Raw genomic sequence first — 26,643 nt, 5'->3', positions numbered from 1 at the left:
ACTTCCGCTCAAGGCAGGATGTGTCAAAGACACGCAGGAGTAAAGAGAGATATCCTCCGTCTACGTCTACATTCCCGTCGGCCAGACCGGATATGTACTACATAGACCTAAAAACGGAAAACAGACCGCTATTACGGGTACGCTGTTAGCTCAAACTATCAGCAAACCTCAATTGAAGCCATTAGCATTTAAGCACTTAACTTTTAATTAGGGCTTTAAATGTGGAGTAATATATCAATTTTGGGGTTTCAAAACCTAATCGACTGTTTCTCGGAGGATTTATGCGTGTTCCCAAACTGATATCTGAACTCAAATTTAGATGAAGATGATTTGAAATGATAATGATGACAATTAACAATTTTAAAACCTTTTGCTGACATCCGGTCTTTTAAAAAATCGTTATACGCAGAGGGTTTTTTAAAAATAGTCTTTGTGCTCACTACTCAGAGCTGTGTCTCGTGTTGTGGTAGCACCTTATAATACAGTGCAATTGTAATACAATATGGCGTAATTTCCAAATCTTTGTCATTATTCTAAATTTAAAGTGTAAGGGCTAATGTACAGAAAAATGAGAGAGTAAGAACTTGAAGTTTTAAAGGAAATGTGCATTTATTTATTCATCCTAACCCCCCCTTTACATTGCAATTGCCCATTATACACATATATACTGTACATACTGGAATACACTTATTGTATTCCGCTTATTCTTGGCTTATTAATATTATTTTATTTGTATTTTTAGCTGAACATTATTCAGAAAGATATATTTAAAAGATTATTGGAGTATAATTAAAGTATAATGTCTTAAGTCAATTAAAACAAATGTAAGGAGCACTAAGGTGTTGAATAAAATGTCAAAGAAATAAATTCATGATTTATTTGTTCCATCAATTAAATATACATTTTCCCACTCATTCCCAGACAGGACTTATAACACATTCTACTAACATCCAAGCTGCACATGAGACCTATCACACCAAAGGTGTGAGCAAATAGCGCTACACTGCAAACCCAATCTAGAGATACTGCAATCAATTTACCTATGGGCATGCACTGCAAACAATTTGGACCTCTGCACAGCTGGGAAGCAGCGCTATGACCTGCAACCTGGGTTTATAAAGGAAGTGGCACAAACAAATAAACGGAAAAAAAGAAAAAGAGAGAGGTTAGTTCGTCCTTACAAGACTCACTCTCAATCATTCATAACAGCCCTTACGGCTGGACGGACTAACCAATACAAAGTTACAAATCAACCAAAAGAACAACAAAAGGACAGCAGAAGCAGCACAACAACAGCTGCAAAACACAAACAAGATTATCGATTATTGACCCGACAATGAGTTGAAAAGGGAACACACTTGAAATTTTATTTATTTATAGTCTATTGTGGCCATTTAAATGGGTTTGAATGCTGTCCAGCAGTCTTCCTTATCGAGCCAAGTTGGCTACACCCACCTCATGTTCTTGGTCCCCATAAGAATCCAAATGGGGCACACTCTCATCTGTGAGACTTGACATCCCTTCCTTTAACACCACAGAATCACCATCTCCCTCTTCTGTAAACATCTGTTCCACTTTATCATTTATCAGAGGAATTCAAATCTCTCTGAACCCTTTGCATTTCTAACCGTCACTGCACAACATCATATCCAGCAAAAGCAGCAAACTGCCAGGTCAGACTTGTTACACAAACAAACGAACACAAAACTTTCGGCTGTTCTCTTAATTACAAAGGTTTGCCACAACGAATTCCACATATTTATCAGAGTTTTACGCCAAATGCCGTTCCTGTAGACACTCCAAAGGAATTCATGTCCAACCCCGGGGCCCATTAGTTAAAAAAAAACACGGAATAATTTATATGTTTTAATAAGTATTTTAAAAATGCATTTGAAAATATGGCTTTAATTTGTAAACATTGCACTCTAAAATTGTTGAAATAATAACATTTTTTTTTAAAGCCCCCAAACAATCTTAAATAATCAGGCCTCATATCATCTCAAAGACCTCATAGTACCATATCACCCCAGCAGAGCACTTCGCTCTCAGAGTGCTGGTTTACTCGTAATTCCTACACTATTTAAAAGTAGAATGGTAGGTAAAGTGTTCGCTTTCAGGCCCCTCTTCTGTGGAACCAGCTCCTAGTCTGGAGACAGACACCCTCTCTGCTTTCAAGATCAGTCTTGAAATTTCCTGGTGACCCTGAATCCTCCCTTAGTTACACTGCAATAGGTGTAGCCTTCTGGGGCTTCCCATGATGCATTGTTTCTTCTTCATTAACCCTTTTTCACTCATTATGTGTTTATAAACCAATTTCTCAATTTAATCGTTAGTTATTATTCATCTCTGGCTTCACAGCGTGTCCTTGTCCATTCTCCCTCCTTTCACCCCCAACCAGTCAGGCAGAGAGCTGCACCTATCTCAGCCTGGTTCTTCCAGAGGTGTCTTCCTGTTAAAAGGGAGTTTTTCCTTCCCCCTGTCAGGAGGTGCTTGCTGATAACGGCTCATCTGATTGTTGGGGTTTTCTCTGTATTATTGTAGGGTCTCTACCTTACAATGTAAAGCACCTTGAAGCAACTGATGTTGTGATTTGGGACTGTATAAATAAAGTTGAATTGAAAAAAATATCATTTGTCACTCTTGCTCAGTGGTGTGATGGTGTCTAAAAAATAAAATAAAATTTCAGAAATGTTTCTAAAATGGCTGCATTGAAACAAGCTGTATTTTATCTTCTTGATGCACGCTCAATTATCCAGGTAAGTAAATCCCCAAAAGGTTGATTCTGTTCATCTGGATGTAAAGTTTTTTGTGGGAGAAATGTTTCCTCACTCATCCAAGTGACTTCTTCAGTCTCAGCTGACTGCAGGTTTCCCCAATCTTATAAACAGTACATTTGCATAATGACTGAAACCAGCCCACTGAAGGAACAATGGGCTGACCTCCGAGCCTATTGCCCAAGGATCGGGCCCCCGACACAAACAGAGTAATATAGTATTAAGTGCCAAGAGGATTGCCATGATTTATTTATCTGGGAAACCAAACAACCTCTAGCGAAGCCAATATCACAACACAGAAGAGCTACCTTGTCAGGCCAGGACTCTGCAGTCTATTTACACCTACCAGGCCAGTGGACACTCTTTCAATGATGAGGATGCACACATCCTGGACAGGGAGGAACGCTGGTTTGAGTGGGGAATCAAGGAGAGCATTTATGTGAAAATGGAAAGCCATCTCTGAATCGATGAGGCGGGCATCTTTCACCATCTTCCAATGCTGTGATTGCAGCCATTCCCCAAATCTGTGAATGGTACTCATGGCCATTGATCAGTGGTCTTTGATCAGTAGTTGTTGATCAATGGTCATGAGAATCTGCATATTAATGATCAAGGAACTGACCTCCAAGCCCACTGTTCCTTCAGTGGTGCTAGTTTCAGTAATTGTGCAAATGCACTGTTTATAAAATTGGGGAAACCTGCAGTCAGCTGAGACTGAAGAAGTCACTTGGATGAGTGAGGAAACATTTCTCCCACTGAAAACGCTACGTCCAGATGAACAGAATCTATCTTTTGGTGAAGCCGTACTTTAGTAGAATTAGAGATTGCATTTAACAGATCTTGTCATTATTTGCAAATAAAGTACAGAGATTTTTATTTGTGTTTGTCAAAGTAAATTTGGTTAAAATCCAGTGGCTTCTCATTGTCACCAGAAATTGTGGTGGTTTTTGAGGGTTATTCAGGTTAATGCAGCATTGTAGCGCCATCCAGTGTTTGATATACCATATTGACGCACAGAGATCATTTTCTTTTTAAAAATCCCAGGTGTTTCCCTAGGTTCCCCACATGCAGAGAAGGCATAAAAATCTAAAAACATGATAAAATATGAAAAAAGAAAGCCCTCTCTAAAACGATAGGGTGAAAATGAACGTTTATTGCTTGGTATTGTCTGAAAGGATGTTTCAATTCTGAAGTAAGGGCTCAGTTTCACATTATTTATACACAATGTACGCTATATTACAATATTCACAACCCCAGAAATCACAATCTAAAACCTTTGACAATATCACCCCCGAGTTCGACCTATTTACACTATAAATACCATAGTGTTCAACATGTGCAACAGGTGGCTCCGTGGCGCAATGGATAGCGCATTGGACTTCTAGGCATAGATGCAGACATTCAAAGGTTGTGGGTTCGAGTCCCACCGGAGTCGCATTTTTGTACTTCTTCTGGAAAACTTCGGCCATGTTTATAGTCACCTGTATTACATACCACTACATGTCACGAGTGTCAAGCGATTACAAAACAGTGATTGTAATTATTAAAAAATCGCAATGTTTTATTGCCTCACGGGTAAATGTCTATTTTTTTCCTCTCAGTTGCGTTACACTAACATGTAAAGTCATTGTTGGTGGAATAAAGTATTAACCGTAGTTACCTTAACTGTGAACAGTGTAGCGACTGTTGCTTTATAAATGAATTAAATGTGTCAAGATGTGTAGTTTGGCTTAATGCTAAACGTAGTTAGCCATAGCTGCGTGTTTCCACACGGAGACCCAGCACTGCTGCACCGGGTGTAACCAGCGAGCTAACATTAGGCTAGTTAGATGTAGCTAGCTAGCTATAGATATTTGTGGGTGTACGCAGCTGTAGAATGAACCTTATACACGCAAATATTGAGGGGCAGCAATAAAACGTGTTGCTGTCACTTCGTTTTAAAGTCGCACTGTTGTTGCCGTCGACGTCTTCGGTCTGTTTGTTTGCCCCATTAGCTGCCTTGTGTTGGTTTGTTAGCCTCCTCAGCTAGCCAGTGTCGTATGGGTATCAGAGTTAGCAGTGACTTCACCCGGCTGCTGGTTGCCTGATCTTTCATTTTGGACACGTCAAGGTAAACATTTAGCCATCGGCGAGTTTGAAAGCTAGCTAGTGATGAAGCCAATGTTTAGCATTTGCTCTTCTTCGCAATGCTTTTTAAATATGCAGACACTAGCTAAATAACTTGGAACAATCGTGTCAGATTGAGTTTATTCACTTTAAGCTCCTATCAGCGATGAATTGTTGTTACCGACACTGTCATTTATCTTAACTGGGGCTAATGTAGGCTAACCTCTGTTGTCAAGTTCGTCAGTATGTTCAGATTTATCTGATTTATTTATCCAGTTACTGTTGTTAAAACCTGTTGTTGTTGTTGTTCTGTTTGCCCCTTAAATTACAGTAATTTTCCCTAAAAGAGAATTGGACTGAATTAGACTCAAATCTGACTCAAAACTGTTAATATTTGGACTATTTATCAGTAAGAAGACAAAATAACACTAAAAGTTTTTATTAATCTCTTCATCAGGCGAAAATAATAATTAATTTTGGTAAAACGTGTCACGAGTAGTCGGTATGTATTGATCTCTCGGCCGACCTTTGACCTGTCATTGCACACTCAAAGATCAGTGTTGACACTCATTAATAATCAATATTAAAGACTTTCAGCTTGGAAATAGGGTTGTAGTCAATGAAAAGAAGTGAAATTGTTTGTGTTTAAGAATGTCAGAAAATGTGAATTTGACTTCACACAGTTCAAACTAACATTAAATTTGGACCATTGGTTTAAAATCCAGAGATATTCAGGTGTTTTATATATTCAGGTTATATAACAACTGTTAAAATTTACTTTGTAAGAGCTCAGTGAATTACATTTGTGGAACTTTTTATAAAAAAAAAAAAAACGTGTTCTGTCCATTGTTGTGCTGATGAAACAAGTCACAATACTAAGACTGTATTTATATAGCACCTTTGAAAGCAGAGGTTGACAAATGACATCGAGAGCTAGGGGGGGGGGGGGGGAAGGTAATCAGAAGGTGAATGAAATGCAAACATCTTAACCAGAAGGCTTCACATGGGGGCCTAAAAAAACAGGATGAAAGCATGTGATTTAAAGCAAGATGCTGTTTTTGCAACCTTAGTCCTTAACCAGATTGTTCCAAACCCAGTGCACCCACATTGCAAAAGCAATTTCAGTTAAATTAAAGCCTCGCCTGGGGAACGCCGAGAATGGTCACACCTGAGAATTCAAGGAACTGGCTCCTAATTGATTCACCGAATCACTGTATCAGCCAGTCTTGTTATGTAAATGATACAACTTTCCATCTTCCCCCTCAAGGTCCCTCCAGTCTGTAGCTTAAGTTTAGGGGGTGTGATGTCAGAAGCCAAGACCCCCACTCCCACCCCTCCTGGAGACACATACAAAGGATGGGTGTTCAAGTGGACAAATTACATCAAAGGTTATCAGCGGAGGTGGTTTGTGCTGAGCAATGGGCTGCTGTCATACTACAGGTACACCTTTCTGTAGAACACTGGTATAGTTTAAGGATATTTCTCTTTTCTTTTTAGTTACTTTTTATTCCCAAAGTCAAATGAGGCTCTTCTGATTATTAGGACCCAGGCAGAGATGGGTCACACGTGTCGGGGCACCATCAACTTGGCTACAGCTACTATCACTGTGGATGATGCCTGCAACTTTGTCATCTCCAATGGAGGGGCACAAACATATCACCTCAAGGCCAGCTGTGAGGTGGAACGTCAGCGATGGATCACTGCCCTGGAGCTGGCCAAAGCCAAGGCTGTCCGCATGCAGGCAGAGTCAGGTAAAACAGACTTCAGGGGAATTATTTAGTGCTTCTGTACATATTTACACGCATGTCCACTTTGTTAGGTACACCTTGTGTCTACTGGGCTGGACGCCCTTTTCCTTTCAACAAGATTCAACAAGGTGCTGCAAACATTCCTCAGAAAATTTAGTCTGTATTTTCATTATAGCATCACACAGTTGCTGCAGATTTGTTGGCTGCACATTCATGATGTTTAACCACACCCTAAAGGTGCTCTATTGGCTTGAGATCTGGTGATTGGAGTTCATTTGAACACAGCGAACTCATTGTCGTGTTCAAGAAAACAGTTTGAGATGTTTTGAGCTTTGTGACATGCTGTGTTATCCTGCCGGGCAGTGTACTAGATGGGTACACTGTGGTCATAAAGAGCTGGACATAGCCAGCAGCAATACTCAAGTAGACTGTGGTGTTTGAATGATGCTCAGTTGGTACTATGGAGTGGACACACTCTGGGACCTTTAGTAAAAACACCAGCAGCGGCCTGAAACATTGAATGTTGCAGCAGAAATTAAGTCTCATCAGGTCAATGTTTGTCCCAATCTTTGATTAGCCAGTGTGAATTGGAGCCTCAGTTTCCTGCTCTTAGCTGACAGAAGTTGCACCCGGCCTGATCTTGTGCTGCTGGAGTCCATTTGTATGTGATGTTGGACGTGTTGTTCCTTCAGAAAAGCTCTTCTGCACACCTTGGCTTGTAAAGAGTAGTTATTTCAGTTACTGTTGCTTTCCTGTCAGATGAAGCAGTCTGACTGTCCTCTGTCCTCTGACCTCTGACATCAGAAAGGCATTTTTTGTCCAGAGAACAGCTGCTCACTGAATATCTTCTCAACAGCCATGACACTTTAAGAGTCTCTTAAATCACACTTCTTCCCCTTTCTGATGCACAGTTTGAACTTCAGCAGGTCGCATTGACCAATCCTAAATGCACTCAGTTGCTGCCATGTGATTGGCTGATTAGATATTTGATATTAACAAGCAGTTCAACAGTGTACCTTAGAAAGTGGCTAGCAAGTGTATTTATTTATTTATTTATTTATTTATTTAATTTTCCTTTCCTTTTGTTTGATTTCCTAACAGATGACTCGGGCGATGACTTCCCTTCATCGTCACCACGCATCACACAAGGTGGTGGGTCACAAAATTCAGAAGTCCAGTCTGCTCTCAGAACCCTGAGCAACAAAGTGGAGGATCTGAGCACCTGCAACGATCTGATCTCAAAGCATGGCTCTGCCCTCCAGAGGTCAGACTTAAACCCATTTTGCCTTGCTCTTTGCTTTAATCTTCAGGCAACAGTCTCATTTATGCCTCATGTCTCTACTAGTCTACTATGTGAGCTCTAAATTTGAAGTTATAATTCTGTAGGTTTGGTAATTCAGTGCCATATTCAGATGTTTTGTACCATTTGCAGAAGAGTCCTGTTATAAAATCATTGATGTGTAAATTGACTACATATTGTCCAAACATCCAAAGTTCATATTTTTTTCAGGTCATTAGCAGAACTGGATGGTTTACGTCTGACTGGAGAGGCTGGGGATAAGATTCGCCAAGTCACAGAAAGAGCCACTCTGTTCCGCATCACCTCTAACGCCATGATCAATGTAAGTCTGACATCCTTGTGTGTTGATCTCTGAGTTTTTAATATATAATGTATATATACCAGAGAAGACCTTGTCTATGTATTACTGCGCAGCTTTTCAATGAAACACATTGAAAAGTGTTTCAATGTTATGCTTCTCAGGCGTGCCGAGACTTCTTGACGCTGGCACAAACTCACAGCAAGCGATGGCAAAAGGCCCTGCAGGCTGAGCGGGAGCAGAGAGTGCGGCTGGAGGAGACTTTAGAGCAACTGGCCAAACAGCACAATCACCTCGAGCGAGCATTCAGAGGAGCCGCACAGGCTAATGCTAGTCCAGACAATAAAGGTAAGTTGTGATTCTGACAAGATAACAATGAAGGATGATGCACATGTCTATTGACATTCTACAAGAGTGTGAGTTAATGTTTTCAGAAAGTTTTTATTGTAATACCAGCACTTATTTTGTAAATCTTACTTCTGACCTCCATACAATAAGTAAAAAGAGTAAACTAACCCTGAAAATAATAAAAACTAAACTAAAACTAATTTTTCAAACAACAAAAACTAAACTGAAATATGAAAATCGATTCTGAAAACTAAATGAAATTAAACTGAATTCAAAACCAAAAGTCAAAGTGAAATGAAAATAAAATACTAAACTATTATAACTCTTATCAGGTACATGTGGCGTACAACTCTTTCGAAATCAAAGATGTGGGGCCACCAACTGTTTGCATTCGACTTCGATTTCTGAACAAAACTCATTAAACCTCATTTCCCACAGAGATATTTTTCAGTGGTAATCCAAGAGCCTGCGAAAAATTTCATTGGCTTTTTATCAGGGGAACCAGGGAGATGCTAACTCCTGGGTGACCAAGATTTTCTGTGGCTGACATACGAGAGTCCTTGTGATCAAGCACTTAGCAAGAAAAATAGAATCAAGATGTGAAACTAAAAGAACATTATCAGTTTCAGTCTCATCAAACTTTTTAATTACTCCGTTATTGACTAAACCCCCATTTGAAATCCCCTTGGCAATTATCAGGTAAATGTGAAGTCAAGTTTTACAAGTAGCAGTACCCGTGATTACCTGATTCTGATTCCATGTAACCAGATGTGAGGAATTGCAACTTCCTGTTTTGTTTGTTTGTTTTAAATTTTTGTTTTAACACTTTAAATGCTCTGAATCAGAGGTGTCAAACTCCAGGCCTTGAGGGCCGGCGTCCTGTAGGTTTTAGATCTCACCCTGGGTGAGATCTAAAACTTCAATCAAATGATCAGTTCATTACCAGACTTCTGGAGAACTTCAAGACATGTTGAGGAGGTAATTTAGTCATTAAAATCAGCTGTGTTGGATCAAGGACACATCTAAAACCTGCAGGACACAGACCCCCGGGGCCTGGAGTTCGACACACCTGCTCTATATTACATGTTGTTTTATTGTTTTTGTGATACCTGGAGAATCATCTTTAAGCTTCTGTATAGGGAAAACTTAGATGTTTGTTTGTGTTAAGGTGCTGCTGGGCCTGGAAAAGGTGAGGCCAGTGATGAGGATGATGACAATGAGTTCTTTGATGCCATGGAAGAAGCCCCCGAGTTTATCACTGTACCTGCGGACCCCCAGTTTCACAAGTCGGTATCTTTCCCTTTACCCGTCGGTACAGATTGACAGATGGAGTTAATTGGGGGTTTTCCCCAAGACTTTGTGTGTGGCTTGTCTTTGTTTTTATATATTTAGACCACTTCCTTGTATCACATTCCAGTATGTATTTATCTTAAGTCAATCAAATTGTGTAATGACAGATTGGTGTGTGTGTGTGTGTGTGTGTGTGTGTGTGTGTGTGTGTGTGTGTGTGTGTGTGTGTGTGTGTGTGTGTGTGTGTGTGTGTGTGTGTGTGTGTGTGTGTATCAGGTCTTTTTTTTTTAAGCCTCTCTTTTCTCATATGTGAAAATACCTGATTAACTAGTAACGTTCACGTCACTAACAGAATCTATTTGCTTTTTTTTGATCTCTTACAGAAGGTCAAGCAGTAATATCAGCGGCCTCAATAGTGAATTGTGTGCAGATGATCAGTCGGTAGGCCTCATTCTGTCCGAATCATTGAAATCTTATTATAATGCTGTATCCCATCTTTTAAAATAACACAGTCTGAATGAAAAGCTGCAGTAGGACGGGTGTTGTATGGATATTCTTTAAACATGATTTTGTTGCTATGGTAATAAATCAAAAACATTTCCGTTTTATATTGATAAACGTTTCTGCTTCTTAGCTTAACGAGGAGCCTCTTGCAATGAACCAGGAGTCCCCCTCCCAGGAGCTGGTACCCTTAAAGAAGAGGCGGACACGCATCCCAGACAAACCAAACTACTCCCTCAACCTTTGGAGCATCATGAAAAACTGCATCGGCAAAGAGCTGTCTAAGATCCCGATGCCTGTAAGGATTTCTTACTGAACGTCCAGTCAGAGTTACTGAAAGCTTGTTGTTCTTCCATGTGTGCTTCGTTGTTCACCTGTTGAAAAAGACGTCTGATCAGCTTCATTTTGGACAGTCAGACTCAAAGAGTTTGAGTGTTAAAATATTTGTGTCTTACTCATAATATTCAATTAATGAAAGATTTGGGTGCCTTTTAACACCCCTCCTACCCCAAGTTAAAACCACATTGGAAATATGGTTTGTGTGCGTTTACAGTAAAAATACAAAATCTATGATAAGCTCATCATTAAATGCCACCGCAGTGCCTTCAGAATGTGGCAGCAGTCAGTTCAGTGTGACGAAATTGGAGCGTAGATACTGATCCCTGTCCTTTTTCCGCTGTAAGGGTTGTCAGCATTCTGCGAGAGCTTTTGAAGATGTTTATCGGCAAATCTGCCCAGATTTTGTTTATTTGTGAAATCGACTGTAGGTCACTTGTAGGATGTGGGTCAGCAGAGTTGTCTAAAATGAGCTACCATCACGGCTTTTTATAGGAGTCCAGACAAACTGATTTGTCAGACTGATCACTGCTGAGATAAATGGTCACGTGTTTGATTTGGCTTTGTTCTGTCAACTTATCACTGCCATTGTGTCGCCCTGCCCCCACTCTAACAATAAAGAGTTTTGTCTCTGCCACATTACAGAGATACTTTGACATTGACACATGTCGACTTCCTGTAGCTTAGCAACACTACCCGCCAGGTCACTGCTGACCCATCTATGGTTGTGGTTTAGAAAATGGCTTGGGCTTTGCTTAAGCAAAAGGCTAAATTAGCAGATTTTCAGAAACTGGCAATACAGGTTTTCTGTTAAAAGCTTTTCTATTTGGTCTTTCCAAACAGAAGACGTTACCCAAACCATACCTGTACCTATCTAACAATCTACACATATATACTTTTACTGAAGTGACACTACATAGCAAGTGTCAGTGTGTGTGTGATGGGCCTCGCTCACATTGAGTGTAGCAGAGTGGAGACAGATGCATATGCTGACAACAACTCTTAAGGTCACCGAAAGCGTAATAAAAACTTTCCAAGAAGTGAAGAGGGAACACAAACCTGACCACAGTTTGTGGTTAAGTCACAAACTACTGCAGCAAGTGTGAAATTGCTCAAAAACTGCTGACTCTTTGCTATTAGCTTCCTCTGTGCTAACAAAGCTCTCCCAGAAGGAAGCAGTGCACTGCTGCAGATGCACACAGGACAGTATAGAACCGAATTGAACAGATCAGCCTGTGGTCACTTCTACCCAGTCTAGCTTTTTGAATCAGGTTCAGATCCACGTCTTAGCCATGTGTGAGATTTGTTGCTGGAATTAATACATAACACAAATATAAAAGTAAATTTCAAACATTTTGCTTTCTAGGTTAATTTCAATGAGCCCATCTCCATGCTGCAGCGGTTGTCTGAGGACCTCGAGTACCACGAGTTGCTGGATAAGGCCGCAAAGTGTCAGAACTCTTTGGAGCAGATGTGCTACGTGGCCGCCTTCGCAGTGTCTGCCTACTCCACCACAGTCTACCGCACGGGAAAGCCTTTCAACCCTCTGCTGGGAGAAACGTATGAGCTGGACCGCAAGAGAGAAAGTGGCTACCGCTCCCTATGTGAGCAGGTGAGGGAGGAAAAAAACCAAGAGAATGGAAGTTTTCCAACCGAGAACTGTAACCCAAGAGAGAGATTGAATGTCAGAAAGGAGGAATTAAAAAAAATCCCACTGACTTGGCATTAAGAGAGAATCTTGCTTCCTTTTTCTGCGCAGTTGGGGTTGAACATGCTGGCAGGGAACCAGAATTATTATTATTATTATTATTATTATTATTTTTTTAATATGGAGACATGAAGTGGCGACTTTTTAAAAAAAAAAAAAATCAAAAAGTGTCATATTTCTGCCCCTTCTTGTCATAAAATACACCAACCTAAAACAATCTAAAGTCACTGGTTGATCCTGAATAGATTATTTGTAGAGGAGGAAATCAAATGGAGGTTTTGTGTGTGTGTGTGTGTGTGTGTGTGTGTGTGTGTGTGTGTGTGTGTGTGTGTGTGTGTGTGTGTGTGTGTGTGTGTGTGTGTGTGTGTGTGTGTGTGTGTGTGTGTGTGTGTGTGTGTGTGTGTGTGTGTGTGTGTGTGTGTGTAAAAGCTGTCATGTCACATGTCAGATTTATGAGACTAAATGTGAGTCACATCTATTGGGGATGACTCAGACTCACGAAGAATAGGACTTGATGTTTTGTTGCATCAGAAAAACATTTTCTCTTTCCAGGTGAGTCACCACCCACCTGCTGCTGCACATCATGCTATCTCTGATCGTGGCTGGACGTTGAGACAAGAAATCACAGTTGCGAGCAAGTTCAGGGGGAAGTACCTCTCCATTATGCCTTTGGGTAAGAGGCAAGCTAGGTTAGAAAACAAAGCATACCATTCTTCCATAGTGTCAAGGACAAAAGATGTACACACAACTATCATCAGAATTTATAAGTGACTAAAGAGTGTACCAGCCCACACCTTTCTTTAGTTGAACCATAAAACGGTAATTACTAATGAACAAAGGTTTTGCTTTGCTTTTTGTTTTGTTTTTTAGTTTGTTTCATATTTCTTTTCTTCGTCACAGGCACAATTCATGCAGTCTTTGAGAAGAGCAATAATCACTACACATGGAAGAAAGTTAACACCACGGTGCACAACATCATTGTCGGAAAACTTTGGATCGATCAGGTGAGACGCTCGGACACGTCGTTGCAGGGCCACAGGGCCTGATCTGCAGAGGAGGCAGGAATGAAGAGCAAGAAAGGATCTGTTATGACGCTCCTAACAAGGAAAAATAAACATGGGTTTATCTTTTACAACCAGCTTTGCCACGATATGATTGACATGATGTCTTTTCTGGAGAGACAATAACAAGTTCTCATGCTAGTAACATTAACAAAGAAGTGACATTTGAATAGAGTTACTGATGCCTTTAATCACTTCAGTGATTCACAATGACATTAATATGCAGGGTGGATACCAAAAAGAAAACGCACAAAGAAAACTTTTGAAAGGGTGTACTTCAGCACATCCGTACACTTATCTGATCTCCTGCACGTACACGTGTACATGTTAGTCATCAGAGATCTGCATAACTCATTCTGTGCAGATTTTTACGCAGGGTGCCCTTCCCACTACTGCCCTCCCATTTATTTGGCAGTTTGTTTAACAGCTTTAACTCACTTTAACAGGTCAGGTTCTCGATTGGTTCTCATATCTAAAATTTAGAAGTTTTCAAGTTTCACTTGGTAGCATCTGGGGTTCCTCAGGGCTCTGTCCTTGGTCCATTACTCTTTAACCTTTACGTATTCCTGCTTGGTCCCATCTTAAAGAATCGAAATATCATTCTTATGCAGATTAAACATAGTTGTACTTATCATTTCCCTCTGATGTAACCTCACACACTAATGATTGATTAGACTGGATGTCTAAAAACTTTTGTAATTTAACAGAGAGGTGTTGAAGATATTTGTTGTCAGAGACTAGTTTTCTAAAACACAACAAGCAACCCAGGAATCTGTACTGCGGTCACTTAGTTCACTTACAGTTCAGTACAGAATTACCTTTTAGTCCTTCTTTTTGTTAATATAGCTTTCTGTCTTTAGGCCTCCCGGTACACCTCTGACTTAGTGTCTATAACAAGGTCAAACCTCTCAGGTCATCAGGGGCAGCTCTTCTCACTCCTCTCAGATTTAGATTCGAGTGTGCTAAGGGAGCTTTCTGTTAGTGCTCGCCTGTTCTTTGAAACAAGCTGCCTGCTGACCTAAAGGTCAGTTGCAACTATGCCTGCCTTCACAGACAGACTCGGGATTTTACTCTGTGTGTTTGTATGTGTTACAGTGTATTTTATTCCTTTGCAAAGTCTGATTTGTTTTTTTATTGGTTAATCGCAAAGAGTTCACATGTAATGAAATGTGCTATATAAATGAATTTGCCATGGCTGGTTGCCATCACATAGCATTAAAATACCCCATTTCTTTGCTTCCAGTTCTAATTTTTACTCTACAGATAAAAAGTAGAGTAAGAGCATTGCGTTGCAGCATTTTAACTTGAGTGTGAAGTAAAATTTTTATCTAGTCGATATCATCCCCACTTGTGATTTTTTTTTTTTTTTTTTTTTTTTTCCCCTCCTCACTGTGTATCCCTGTGTTTCCCTTCCAGTCTGGTGAGATAGACGTAGTAAACCACACCACCGGAGACCGCTGCCACTTAAAGTTTGCTCCTTACAGCTACTTCTCCAGAGATGTAGCCAGAAAGGTGAGAAAGATGCAGAAGACCTGAATAGATGTAGTCTGTTTTTCTCTGACTTGCTTTGAAAGAAAACTCACACACAGTAGGTGCATCAAGTTTGAACCAACAGACAAATTTTAATATACAGGCGGTATATTGTGGTATTGTGGTAACCTCCCCTCTCTTCTGTTTTTAGGTTACAGGTGTGGTAATGGATAAAGATGGAAAGGCACACTACGTGCTGTCGGGCACATGGGACGAGAAGATGGAGTTCTCCAAGGTGATGCAGAGCAGCCGAGGAGGCGAGAACGGCACTGAGGGCAAACAGAAGACAGTCTATCAGACCCTTAAAGCCAGAGAGTTGTGGAGAAGAAACCCTTTACCGTAAGTGCTGTTCTAAAAAGTAAAACCGGGCTGTGCTGCATTAGTTACGATTTAGAGGTGCGCACATAGCTTTCTGAAGCAGAAATAAACATTAGACCTAAACATGGATGGCATCAATGCCAGTATCAGGGTGTAGTTTTGTGTGACTGAAAGCGCTGCTGTGCTGTGCTCCGTCATCCTCCTCAGCGATGGAGCAGAAACCATGTACTACTTTACTTCCTTGGCCTTGACCCTGAACGAGCCTGAAGAGGGCGTGGCTCCCACAGACAGCCGACGGCGGCCTGACCAGCGCTTAATGGAGGAAGGTCGCTGGGACGAGGCCAATGCTGAGAAGCAGCGGCTGGAGGAGAAGCAGCGCACCGCCCGCCGTGAGAGAGAGAGGGAGGCCGCAAGCCAACGCACCTCGAGTCAATCAGAAGAAGGTTAGAATCGAACTTGTTTGTGCTTCACTTTTTCTTTACCGTACTCCTCTCCTCTCTGCATGGGGAAAATCATGGAACAAAGGGGTAAAACGATTCTCTGTGATCCCCTTTTGTCTTCCAAAGCTGTCGATGAGGACTCTGTTACCGATCCCTCCTTGAAAGGCAAGTATTCCTTTTTTTTTTTTTTCTTTCTTTCTTTTCTTTTCTTTTTTAGATAAAAATCGATTAAACTGTCTCCATTTCATGTTTAAATTCATGTTGCTCTAGTGAGCAGCTCATTAACTTTCTGGGGATCTTTTTTTTTTTTTTTTTTTCTTTCCCCCCCTCTGTCCTTCCCTCTCTTTCAGGTGCACCTCATGACAGCTATCTTGCACTTTGGTTCGAGCGCTGCGAGGACCCAATCACAGGTGAGGAGATTCACATCTATAAGGGAGGCTACTGGGAAGCTAAGGAGCGCGGGAGCTGGGAGAGCTGTCCCAACATCTTTTGATCTTGGCATTGACTGCAAAGTGCCGTGAAGAGACACCATCAAAGGCCTGCTGTTCCCCTTCTCTGACGGCTGCTCCCCTCCAGTTGCTCTCTGTTCTAAGAGATCTCCAGGACGGTCACTGCTGTCTGATCCACAGGGAGAGCAGGGTTTTCTCTCCCTCGTCCCATATTTGGTTTCCCCCTCGTTGCTGTCACATATCTGAGAGGACTGGAATGAAAATTTCTTTGCTGTTTGGGTGCTTTTGTGTTTTGTTTTGTTTTTTAGTTTTTTTTTTTTGTTTGTTTTTTCTTTTGTCCCGCTGAGCATGAGTGGGAGGATGTGAAACGAGCAGTGCTTCCAAATCAAGTTTGCTCAGTCTTTTCAGATCAAGAGTGTTTGATTGAGGTGATTCGGGTTTTATTTTTTGTTTCTTGTTTTTCCTGTTGTCACCCATAGCATTATCTGCTTTGGTAATAACTCTAGAAAAAAAATAAAGGGGGGGGGGGGGGGGGGGGGGGGGGATAAAACCTGATTAATATATACATTTATATACAGGTATGATTAAAAGTAATTTTCATTAAACTGTCAACTGGTGGCCTTCAAGACATTAGCAAGTTTTCTTTTGTTAATCTCTGATTTAGTGTCTTAACGTAATGAAGTGAAAGTTGTAGCGTGCTCGTATGTATGACTGCTTATCTGCTCTTCCATCACTTTACAACAGGGCCACTGTGCAGTGTGCTTTAAAAAAAGATGACCTTTCACACTATCACGTTTATAATTAGGTTATTTTTCTTTACCAAGGCCTAGTGGGAAGTATGACAGTGAAAATTGTAGTGTGGCAAGGCCTAAAAAAAAACAAAACCTTTCTTTGCCTTAGAAATGAAGAACCTGCACTTGTTGTTGCAAATTGTCTCATATAACTGTTTACCTTAATAATAAATAATAAAACTACCCCCTTTTTTTTTTTTTCACAATGCTGGAATAATATTTTGACATTTTTGTTAATCAAGTGAACGGTAACCAAATTTACTGTAAAAAAAACAAAACAAAAAACAAAACAAAAAAATGGTTTTAAATAGTGCAGGATACTTGCTGTGCTCTTGTATTGACTGTAAAACAGACAAATGAGTGAAGAAAACATTAAAAAAAAAAATACATGTTCATACATATGCAACTACATGTTGACACCAAAAACACAGGATATATGTATGTGTGTGTGCGTGCATTTCATAATTTTGATTGTAAGTGTACTTAAAAAGTGAAGAATAAAGAATTGAAAATCATTGCAAATAACTGATTTTATAAATGTATAGAAATTCATATTGTAGTAGTAAGGTAGACTTTTTTTTCCCTTGTATTTTTGGTTCCTCATAATATTGGTAGGCTTCATTTTCCAAAAAAAGGGAGTTTCAGTACTTGACTCAGATGGGCGAGGGACGTGGCATTGTTCAGTATTTTGTATTAACAAAGAGAAAAACTGAAATAAATGCTCTAATGTCAAACAGCACCTTTATACTGTTTTTCTTTAATCTGCATTTCCAGGTTTTCATTCTTAAGGTTCACTAAATTAGTTTTTAAAACACATTGATACATAGTTTAATTTTTTTTTGGTAATTTTTAAATGTACATTATCACAGTGGGTTTTAAATGAAAGGGGAAGTGACTGAAGTGCACAGTGTAAGCTTTGGCTGATCCTGAAGGTGTTTTTGTTTATTCGGGTTTTTCAGTCCAATGACGCTTCTTCCACTTGCATCTCTTTGAACTTTCTACACTGAACAAAAATATAAACGCAACACCTTTGTTACTGCTCCCATTCCCCATGGGATGGACGTAGAGACCTAAAATTCATTCCAGATACACAATATAACCATCCCTCCCAAACAGTGGTCACAAATCAGTCCAAATGTGTGGTAGTGGGCACATCTGCTATATTGAGACAATCCATCCCACCTCACAGGTGTGCCACATCAGGATGCTGATCTGACATCATGAGTAGTGCACAGGTGTACCTCAGACTGCCCACAACAAAAGGCCACCCTGGAATGTGCAGTTTTTTGCACTATTGGGGGTCTGGGGACCCAGAACCGGTCAGTATCTGGTGTGACCACCATTTGCCTCATGCAGTGCAACACATCGTCGCATGGAGTCTATCAGATTGTCAGTTGTGGCCTGTGGAATGTTGGTCCACTCCACTTCAATGGCTGTGCGAGGTTGTTGGATATTCGTGGGAACTGGTACACGCTGTCGTATACGCTGGTCAAGCACATCCCGAACATACTCAATGGGTGACATGTCCGGTGAGTATGCTGGCCATGCAAGAACTGGGACATTCTCAGCTGCCATCTGCCCTGAACAATGTGAACCATGATTCATCCGTGAAGCGCACACCTCTCCAACGTGCCAGACGCCATCGAATGTGAGCATTTGCCCACACAAGTCTGTTACGGCGACAAGCTGGAGTCAGGTCAAGACCCCGATGAGGACGACGGGCATGCAGTTGAGCGTCCCTGAGACGGTTTCTGACAGTTTGTGCAGAAATTGTTTGGTTGTGCAAACCAATTGTTCCAGCAGCTGTCTGGGTGGCTGGTCTCAGACGATCTTGGAGGTGAACCTGCTGGATGTGGAGGTCCTGGGCTGGTGTGGTTACACGAGGTCTGCGGTTGTGAGGCCGGTTGGATGTGCTGCCATATTCTCTGAAACGCCTGTGGAGACGGCTTATAGTTGAGAAATGAACATTCAATGCACGGGCGACAGATCTGGTTGACATTCCTGCTGTCAGCATGCCAATTGCACGCTCCCTCATTGCTTGTGGCATCTGTGGCATTTTGCTGTGAGACAAAACTGCACATTCCAGGGTGGCCTTTTGTTGTGGGCAGTCTGAGGTACACCTGTGCACTACTCATGATGTCAGATCAGCATCCTGATGTGGCACACCTGTGAGGTGGGATGGATTATCTCAATATAGCAGATGTGCCCACTACCACACATTTGGACTGATTTGTGACCACTGTTTGGGAGGGATGGTTATATTGTGTATCTGGAATGAATTTTAGGTCTCTACGTCCATCCCATGGGGAATGGGAGCAAAAACAAAAGTGTTGCGTTTATATTTTTGTTCAGTGTATTTAAAGTTCCAGTGAACAGCTACCCAGCACTAGTTCAATACTTGGACTTAGCTCCAAATCTTTTATGTGTTTAATTTGTAAAGAAATAATACAGGAATAGACTTCATTGGGCCATGAAATCGCTGGCCAGTCAGTTGACCAGGTTACTATATAACGTTTTGTGTTTTATATGTAAGGCTGTAATTCCTAAACAAGAAAACTTTGCTAAACCCCTTGAATTAAAGCTCAAAGTCTGGATTTCAGTCACAATGTATACTACACAATGGCAACGCAAATTACACGTAAAGGTTCAAAATTAAAGTCATAGGAGCAGATTAGTGTATTTCACAGGTCAACACTGAGTATATTATCTGATAAATATCATGTTTGAATGGAAAAATTGTGCTTTGTACAGGCATGCTGTTATATAGTTTGTCCACTAGAGGGTGCTACTCACCACAAAATGAGCCACAGGATGGCGTTTCCTGCCTCAGAATGGATGTGTGTTACTGGACTTTAAATGCCCTCTGAGAAAATAAACTAAATGAACCACTTAACAAAACTGGTATATTTTCATAGTAGCGCTGGTGAGAGGGGGTAAAAACAAGCCTCCTGTGGGGCTTTTCCTGCTTTTGGAGTTTTCATGTACACTTCTTACACTTTTCATCACCTTTCACCAACAAAAGGTCTTTTCTTTAAATTTATCCATTACATTTATAGCGTGACAATTATCTGTCCCTTCCCATTTGATTGATCGAAACACTTTGAAGCGCAGTTCTGATTGAGCTACTTTTACAATTAGTAAAAACTATTACAAAATAGAAAGAAATACAGAAAATATGTATTTGAAAAGTCACCTGACGATAATAGAAAATCTATTTGACTTCTTATATGTACTTGTCTATAAATAGTCCGCCTCCCTGTGTGTTCCCTTTAAATCTCCTGCTTGCTTCCAAAGGAGTTGCTTCTTCTATTGTACACATCACAGGCACCTCTCTTTGCTGTGTCATGCCAGCAGATTTATTTTTAGCCAGTTTTTTTTTTTTTTGAAAGGCAGACTGGAACCTACCATCCTATACACGGGGCAAAGAGAAACAGGGAATACGGGGAAAGCTGGGGAGGGGCTTTTCAGCTCATCTAACCTGACTGATGCTGTGACTACAGGAAGCGACCGACACACTCCATCACACTCGGGACACACCCTTTCCTACCACACAGTGTGGTACAGTGCAGTGCAGTGGACAGGAGGTGGTTGAGAAACGGTGAGAGTTTGTATAACAGGCAGCAACTGCCTGAACAGAGGGAGGGATGGGAATGCTGAATCAGTGAAAATGCATGAAAGCCTGGGAGAGGGTGGAAGAGGGTAAACGGCAGGGGGAGAGGGAAGAGAAAGGTAACAGCGAGGGGTAGACTGGGTAAAATGTACAGTGTTATTCCTTGTCGTTCATTCATCTATAATTTGTGAATATTGAGCTGGCAGTTCACCCTGATTTACATCAAGCTTCTCCATAAGAGTCTTGCATCTCAGTGCTGATTTACAGTACAGTGCCTTTAAGCTGGAATTGTCCCTTTACAGTGTTCAATAAGTCAGGAAAGTCTCTCAGCTCTCAGTCAGATGGAGGTAGACCAGATGGTGCCTTTGCCAAGGTTGCCCCGGGTCGCCGTGTGTGGAGGTACCCATGGCAATGAGCTGTCCGGTGTGTATTTGGTGCGAGAGCTGCTGAAACTGCAGAGAGAAGTTATGAAGAAAGAGCAAGAGGAGGACTCGAAGCCTGCGTTGGTGCTGCTGGTGCTGTCAAACCCGCGGGCAATGCAGCATTGTCGCCGATACGTAGACACTGATCTGAACCGCTGCTTTACCCACGCCACCCTCAAGTAAGGCAACAATCAGAGATAACACTCATGGTGTCAGTTGTAAAATCAAAGAGCGTGCTGCTATTTTGTATTTTTCTTTATCCCGCAGTGGTCCCTTCTCAGACATGGCCCCCTATGAGATCATCAGGTCCCGAGAGCTGAACGCCCTGCTAGGACCCAAGGGCAGTCCGGAGGCAGTGGATCTGGTCTGCGACCTCCACAACACCACTGCCAACATGGGCCTGTGCTTCATCGGATACTCTGACTGTGACTGGATCTGCCTGCACATATTTAGACACCTGCAAGTGAGTAAACCAGCTTCTTAGTTTAGTGAAATCTTTGCGCCCTGCATGTTTGTGAGCTAAAATTTGAGTTTTTTTAGAGGGAGATGCCAGATACACCAATGAGATTCCTACATTTTGATGTGTCCAACAAAGAGTCCTATTCCCTTGATTCACTGGGAAAACATGGCTTTGGTAAGTTTTTACAGCTTTTATAAATCTAGTCTAGTCAAAAGTGGCATTAGTGCGTGATAACTCTCAATTTAAATCCTTGATCTGCAGCCATGGAGATCGGCCCTCAGCCTCACGGCGTGGTGAGGTCAAACATCTATACAGCAATGAAAGTGGGTGTCCAGCACATGCTTGACTGGGTCCGCCTCTTTAACTCAGGTACATTTTTATAGACATATTACGGGCTGAGCTGAAACAATGCATCTTTGAGGCTCTCAGTTGGTTTCAACCACCTTCTCTGTTTATTACCAGGTAATGTGTTTGAGGGAGGATTTGTGGACGTGTTCACCATGGTTAAACACATCGACTACCCGAGAGACAGCGAGACCCGCAATATCACAGCAGCCATTCATCCTTGTCTCCAGGTACGGCCTGAGATACCTTCACTTAAAAGCAAAAAACTCCTCGGAACAAAACACTGAATTACTGCCAAGCAATTATGTAAGTTAGACATAACCAGGGAGGCTGTAAAGTATGAAGAGGCGCACATGACATCAGAAACAAACTTTATAACAATAAAGTACGAGACATGTACAAAACACAAACAAAGAAGAAGAAGAAAGGCCCTTTGTCCCAAGAAAAATAATCACAGTCTGAACTCAAAAGCTGTTTGTGCAAGAATGAATCAAGTTTTATATTTAGCCTGTCGCCACACCTGCTGTCCAGAAGTGATTCATTCAGTCAGTGTGCGTTTTCTTTTACTGTAAAGTATAAACAATTACAACACAAGGTGAGGCCTTTTTTATTAAAGGAGCTTTGTCCCAGAGATGATACCTGTCAAGGGTTTGTGTTAAGTTGAAATCTTTGTTTCACCTATTTGGAATCCAAACGGAAAAGGATGGCCAAAGGTGACCGGATGAAAAATTAACACCTTTAAGTTAATTCATGTGGCTAAAAGGCAGGCTGACTGGGTCAGTGCCAACCTCGATAGTAAAAAAACAACAAGTCAGTTCAATTTATTTAAGATTAACACCGCTAAATGTCAGAAGCAGCTGTACAGGCAGACGCAATAAATAAATGTCTTTATCCATTATACTTTACACTGTGGTTTTTAAGGGAAATGTGTAATGTGGACGACATAGATTAAACTGCTTTAAGCTTTAGTCAACTGAGGAAACTTTAATGAAAACTGAAATAAGAAAAAAGCTGAAGTAAAAATAAAAATGTGCTGGAAATGTCTGGGAGTTTCGTTAAATTTGTCAACACAACCAACCTGAGGAGGCTTTGGTAGAGATGTTTACTGAGAATAGGATGGTTGCATAACTATCAGTCTGGTATATTGTATTTTTAAACTGTTCTGCACTTCTTAAATTTAGCTCCTGACATATGACATATGATTTTTTATTTGCATTTAAAAATAAGCACCTAGCATCACTTAATGATATTGCACTTTAAGCCACTGGAGCTTTGTTATGGCACTTTTATGTATTTATGGTTAATCCTGTTAAATCCGACAGGTGTTGCTCAGCACCTAAACCATCTGCTTGTCCTCACAGGACCGAGACTTCTGCCTGCTCCACCCTGAAGACCCCCTGTTCCAGACGTTCTCAGGAGAAACAGTGAGGTATAAAGGCACTGAACCTCTCTATCCTTTCTTCATCAACGAATGCGCTTACTACGAGAAGGGCATCGCTCTCTCCCTGGCAAGAAAGAGGCGCATCACGATTCCTGCAATCCGGGTGCAGACGGAGCAGGAGCAACAAGCTAATGAGCAGGGATTTGCATCAGAAGAAGAGGAGTGAAGACGTTTCCAACACGAGAGTGATGGCTGAATTAAATTTTTACAAAAGCTTTCATTGAAATGATGGCATGCGTTATCTTTCACAGACATGCCACTGTGCATTCAAGAATTAAGTTTCTAGTAAGAATTGAATGTGTAAAAACAGATGGCATGAATTCATAGGCAATTTAATTATTTTAAATATTTAAATTAAAAAAATAGAAATTCACTACCGATTACTACAGCGATGATCAGGATATGTTCAAAATGAAGTGCAAAGAAGCTTGTAATAACATGACCTTTAAAGTACAGTCACTGTACTGTTTCAGGTTCCTTGAAATTAATAAGTCAACTGAGGAACATATATAGATCAAATAAACAACATAAACACCAGATTAAAAACCAATTCACAAGAAAATTACTTTTTGAATGTAAGCGGTCAGCAAAACAAATTAGTGAATGAGCACTACTGTATTTGCCTCCTTTTCTACAAAATCCGTGACAAGATGATAAATATGATCAAAAAAAGTACACTGGGTAAAATTATACCACAATCTGAACCTAAAAACTAGCATAAATTCTAAATGAGTAAATATAACTTGAGTGAAACAATTACGGAAATGTATGCAAAGTATGTTCCCCTGAAATCATGGGAACATACTGCAATGACAGTAATCAGTGTCACTGCCTTTGTTCTTTTGTTCTTCCCGAGGCCAAATTCTTTCAGTCTGTTCCAAAGAAGCTACGTAAAAAAAAAAACCCATTACGAAACAACTGGCCCAGCTGACAAAAAGCATGTGCGTTTTTGTTATACTCGGGGTGTGCCCAGTAGCTGAAAGTGGATGAACTAAATAAATAAGGATTAGTTTCAACTGTGAATCATGCCAAGATATTATTTTACAGATGGCTACTACAAGCTGAAATGTGTACAATAGGTCCACTTTCAAAATGGCTCTGCTCTGTTCCCCGTCTATCGTGACATGCTGTACAACCACAAACTGTATATAAAAGATGGACACTGTGACCATGCTATGTCATTATAGTTTTCAGACCTTTTGACATTTTGTTTTAAAAAGTAAAACAAATCAACAGACTGAACCATACTCTGTGGAGCTATGGACATTTGACTATTGATATTGTTAGCTGCCACGGTTAGCATGGCAAATCTATAATTCACTGTGACATAAAATAGGCTGGGTATTTTGTTTGCCCCCCAAAAAAGGTATAAAGCAAAAATATAATTATAATTTGCAATGTTATAATTACTTTGAAAGTATTTGTCAAACTGAAATTACATTTACATAAATAACCTAATTTTAGATCAATGTTCCCTCTAAGCTGCGCGTGCGCAATTGCGCATGCGGCATGGTCTCTGCGCACAGAAATGAAATCTAACCTGAACTGAAATTAAAATAAATACGTTAACAATTCTGTTTTGCAGTGTTAGTCAGTGACTGGCTGCTCCCGTATGGGATTAGAATGATGCCACCTTATTCCATAGTCCAGCCAATAATGCGATTCACATTCGCAGCTAATCAACGTCGCTGACAGGCTATGACAGCGTCCTTATGTGCCGACACCGGTGTTTTAGCTAGCAAAGCAGCGTGGCTGATGTGGAGTGAAGCCACATTAATGACAACATGAACAACCATGGAAGATGTGAGCAGGACAGACGGAACAATTGACGGAAAAAGTGTGGACTTAATCCCAGTTTTTAAATTGTGTTGATAGGCCACGTAAAACCAAACCAAACCAAAATCAAAAAATTACTTTGGTTGGGGGGAAGTTTAGGAGTGTTTAGAGATGTGAGAGACTTGTGACTTGCGACGTTTAGCGCAAATCTTGTGTAGTTAGTGTGCAGTGTAGTCAATAGTTTTGTTGTGTGTGTCAGAACATTGAGGTGACTGCTGAATGTTACAGGTGTTACAGGAGTGATACACCTCCTGTTGTCAGGCCTGCAGGTATCAGGCTGTTGTTCTCCTTCATCTCATAGTGGACAGAAAGTATTTTTTGGAGTGACACAGATAATTTGTGTGGCATCAGATTTGATGCAGAACAGCTGATTGTTCTGTAAATTCTAGAAAAACGCCTTGGCTGCATTTTTAGGTTAAACAGCTGCAAATAAACTTCGTTGTTTGCAAAACTCAGTTACTTTTTTGAAGAAGCAACTATATAATTAATTGCCCAACATAGGTCATTATATTCTGTATTATGCAGACAGAGAGTTACAGGACTCTCTCCCAGACCACAAACTCATAATACAAGTCACAGCTTTATAGGAAGAAAAAAAAAGAAAGTTGTGTTTTCAAAATTGGAGTTCAAGATATTTTTACTTCCAATAGTGTTAACATACTACACAGTTCATGAACAAGATTTTTTTTCATTGTAAGTGGGCTAAAGCACTTAATTAAAAGTAGTCTAACATAAATGTAAATGCTGTAATTTGATTATTTTAATAAACCATGTAACTTGGATGGATTCGATGCTGGCGTGACCACAGTGCACACGTCTGCTGTTGCTCACAGTGGTCCAAGGGATCGCTCAGGGAGTTTGTGTGTTCGCTCAGACACATGAAAAATTAGAGGGAACATTGTTTTAGATGTACTAGGTCACATTCCTGAAGCCTTAGTAAACTGTTTACTAATATAGTCTGTTGACATTTGAATATTGCGCTTACCAGAAAGCAGATGAACCACTGCTATTCTAAGTCAGAATCCAGTCAGACCTGCTCAGAAACTGGCACCTCCATAGGTCTGCGCATACAGAGAGAGGGAGATGTGAGATTATTAGTAAATGAGGCATTTAAGTACCTTCCTCTGCATGTCACAAACTTCTGCATAGACTGGGGTAATTATTCAACATCACATGTAATTAATGCACTAGTATAGCTGAAGTTACATATGTGCAGCATGTCCTCCCCGCTGTTGTGGTTCCCTGGTTCTTTGTACTTTGGAGTAAACTGTTGAAGTAGAGTGAAACTTCGACACTCCAGCACCATCTTGGCACCTACAAGAGATCAGTTATTTCAGTGTTTAAGCACATTAAACTCCATTTACTGTATGAATTACATTCATTTCAAACGTTTCTGTCGTTTTTTTTTAAATCTCGGTGTATTTTCTATTTCCTGAGGAGAAACTGGCTGTACAAGCAAAGTCAAAATATAAAAGAAAAAAGGAAGCCGTGCAAGAGGCTGGCGCCGCGTCCAGGATGTACTCAGTGACTC

General features: G+C 40.7%; 2 protein-coding genes across 2 annotated transcripts; both read left to right on the top strand.

The window, feature by feature from the left end:
- The first annotated feature begins 4,557 nt into the window (after nucleotides 1-4,557).
- On the top strand, nucleotides 4,558-16,738 carry LOC308410327 (oxysterol-binding protein 1-like). Its single transcript, XM_080903584.1, has 17 exons — nucleotides 4,558-4,884; nucleotides 6,148-6,320; nucleotides 6,423-6,631; nucleotides 7,730-7,892; nucleotides 8,139-8,250; nucleotides 8,391-8,574; nucleotides 9,743-9,860; nucleotides 10,248-10,305; nucleotides 10,499-10,663; nucleotides 12,068-12,313; nucleotides 12,962-13,082; nucleotides 13,310-13,413; nucleotides 14,887-14,982; nucleotides 15,152-15,339; nucleotides 15,526-15,761; nucleotides 15,885-15,923; nucleotides 16,109-16,738. Exons 2-17 carry the CDS (start codon nucleotides 6,184-6,186, stop codon nucleotides 16,249-16,251), a joined length of 2,319 nt encoding a protein of 772 aa, XP_080759710.1. The 5' UTR covers nucleotides 4,558-4,884; nucleotides 6,148-6,183; the 3' UTR covers nucleotides 16,252-16,738.
- Nucleotides 16,739-20,508: 3,770 nt separating this feature from the next.
- On the top strand, nucleotides 20,509-23,610 carry LOC308405909 (N-acyl-aromatic-L-amino acid amidohydrolase (carboxylate-forming) B-like). Its single transcript, XM_080896705.1, has 7 exons — nucleotides 20,509-20,596; nucleotides 20,911-21,209; nucleotides 21,298-21,493; nucleotides 21,571-21,664; nucleotides 21,752-21,859; nucleotides 21,953-22,065; nucleotides 23,197-23,610. The coding sequence occupies exons 2-7, from the start codon at nucleotides 20,950-20,952 to the stop codon at nucleotides 23,440-23,442; spliced, it is 1,017 nt and encodes a 338-aa protein (XP_080752831.1). The 5' UTR covers nucleotides 20,509-20,596; nucleotides 20,911-20,949; the 3' UTR covers nucleotides 23,443-23,610.
- The last annotated feature ends 3,033 nt before the right edge of the window (nucleotides 23,611-26,643 follow it).

The sequence above is a fragment of the Rhamphochromis sp. 'chilingali' genome, assembly GCF_963969265.1.
Source record: "Rhamphochromis sp. 'chilingali' genome assembly, chromosome: 1".
NCBI classification, from domain to species: domain Eukaryota; kingdom Metazoa; phylum Chordata; class Actinopteri; order Cichliformes; family Cichlidae; genus Rhamphochromis; species Rhamphochromis sp. 'chilingali'.
This window is presented reverse-complemented; position numbering and strand designations above follow the sequence as displayed.

Coding starts and splice junctions, on each gene's coding strand:
- LOC308410327 (XM_080903584.1), top strand. CDS start 6,184: ATGTCAGAAGCCAAGACCCCCACTCCCACCCCTCCTGGAGACACATAC. Junction 15,340..15,525: donor TGGAGAAGAAACCCTTTACC/GTAAGTGCTGTT, acceptor CATCCTCCTCAG/CGATGGAGCAGAAACCATGT. Junction 15,762..15,884: donor CTCGAGTCAATCAGAAGAAG/GTTAGAATCGAA, acceptor TGTCTTCCAAAG/CTGTCGATGAGGACTCTGTT.
- LOC308405909 (XM_080896705.1), top strand. CDS start 20,950: ATGGAGGTAGACCAGATGGTGCCTTTGCCAAGGTTGCCCCGGGTCGCC. Junction 21,494..21,570: donor ACATATTTAGACACCTGCAA/GTGAGTAAACCA, acceptor GAGTTTTTTTAG/AGGGAGATGCCAGATACACC. Junction 22,066..23,196: donor CCATTCATCCTTGTCTCCAG/GTACGGCCTGAG, acceptor TTGTCCTCACAG/GACCGAGACTTCTGCCTGCT.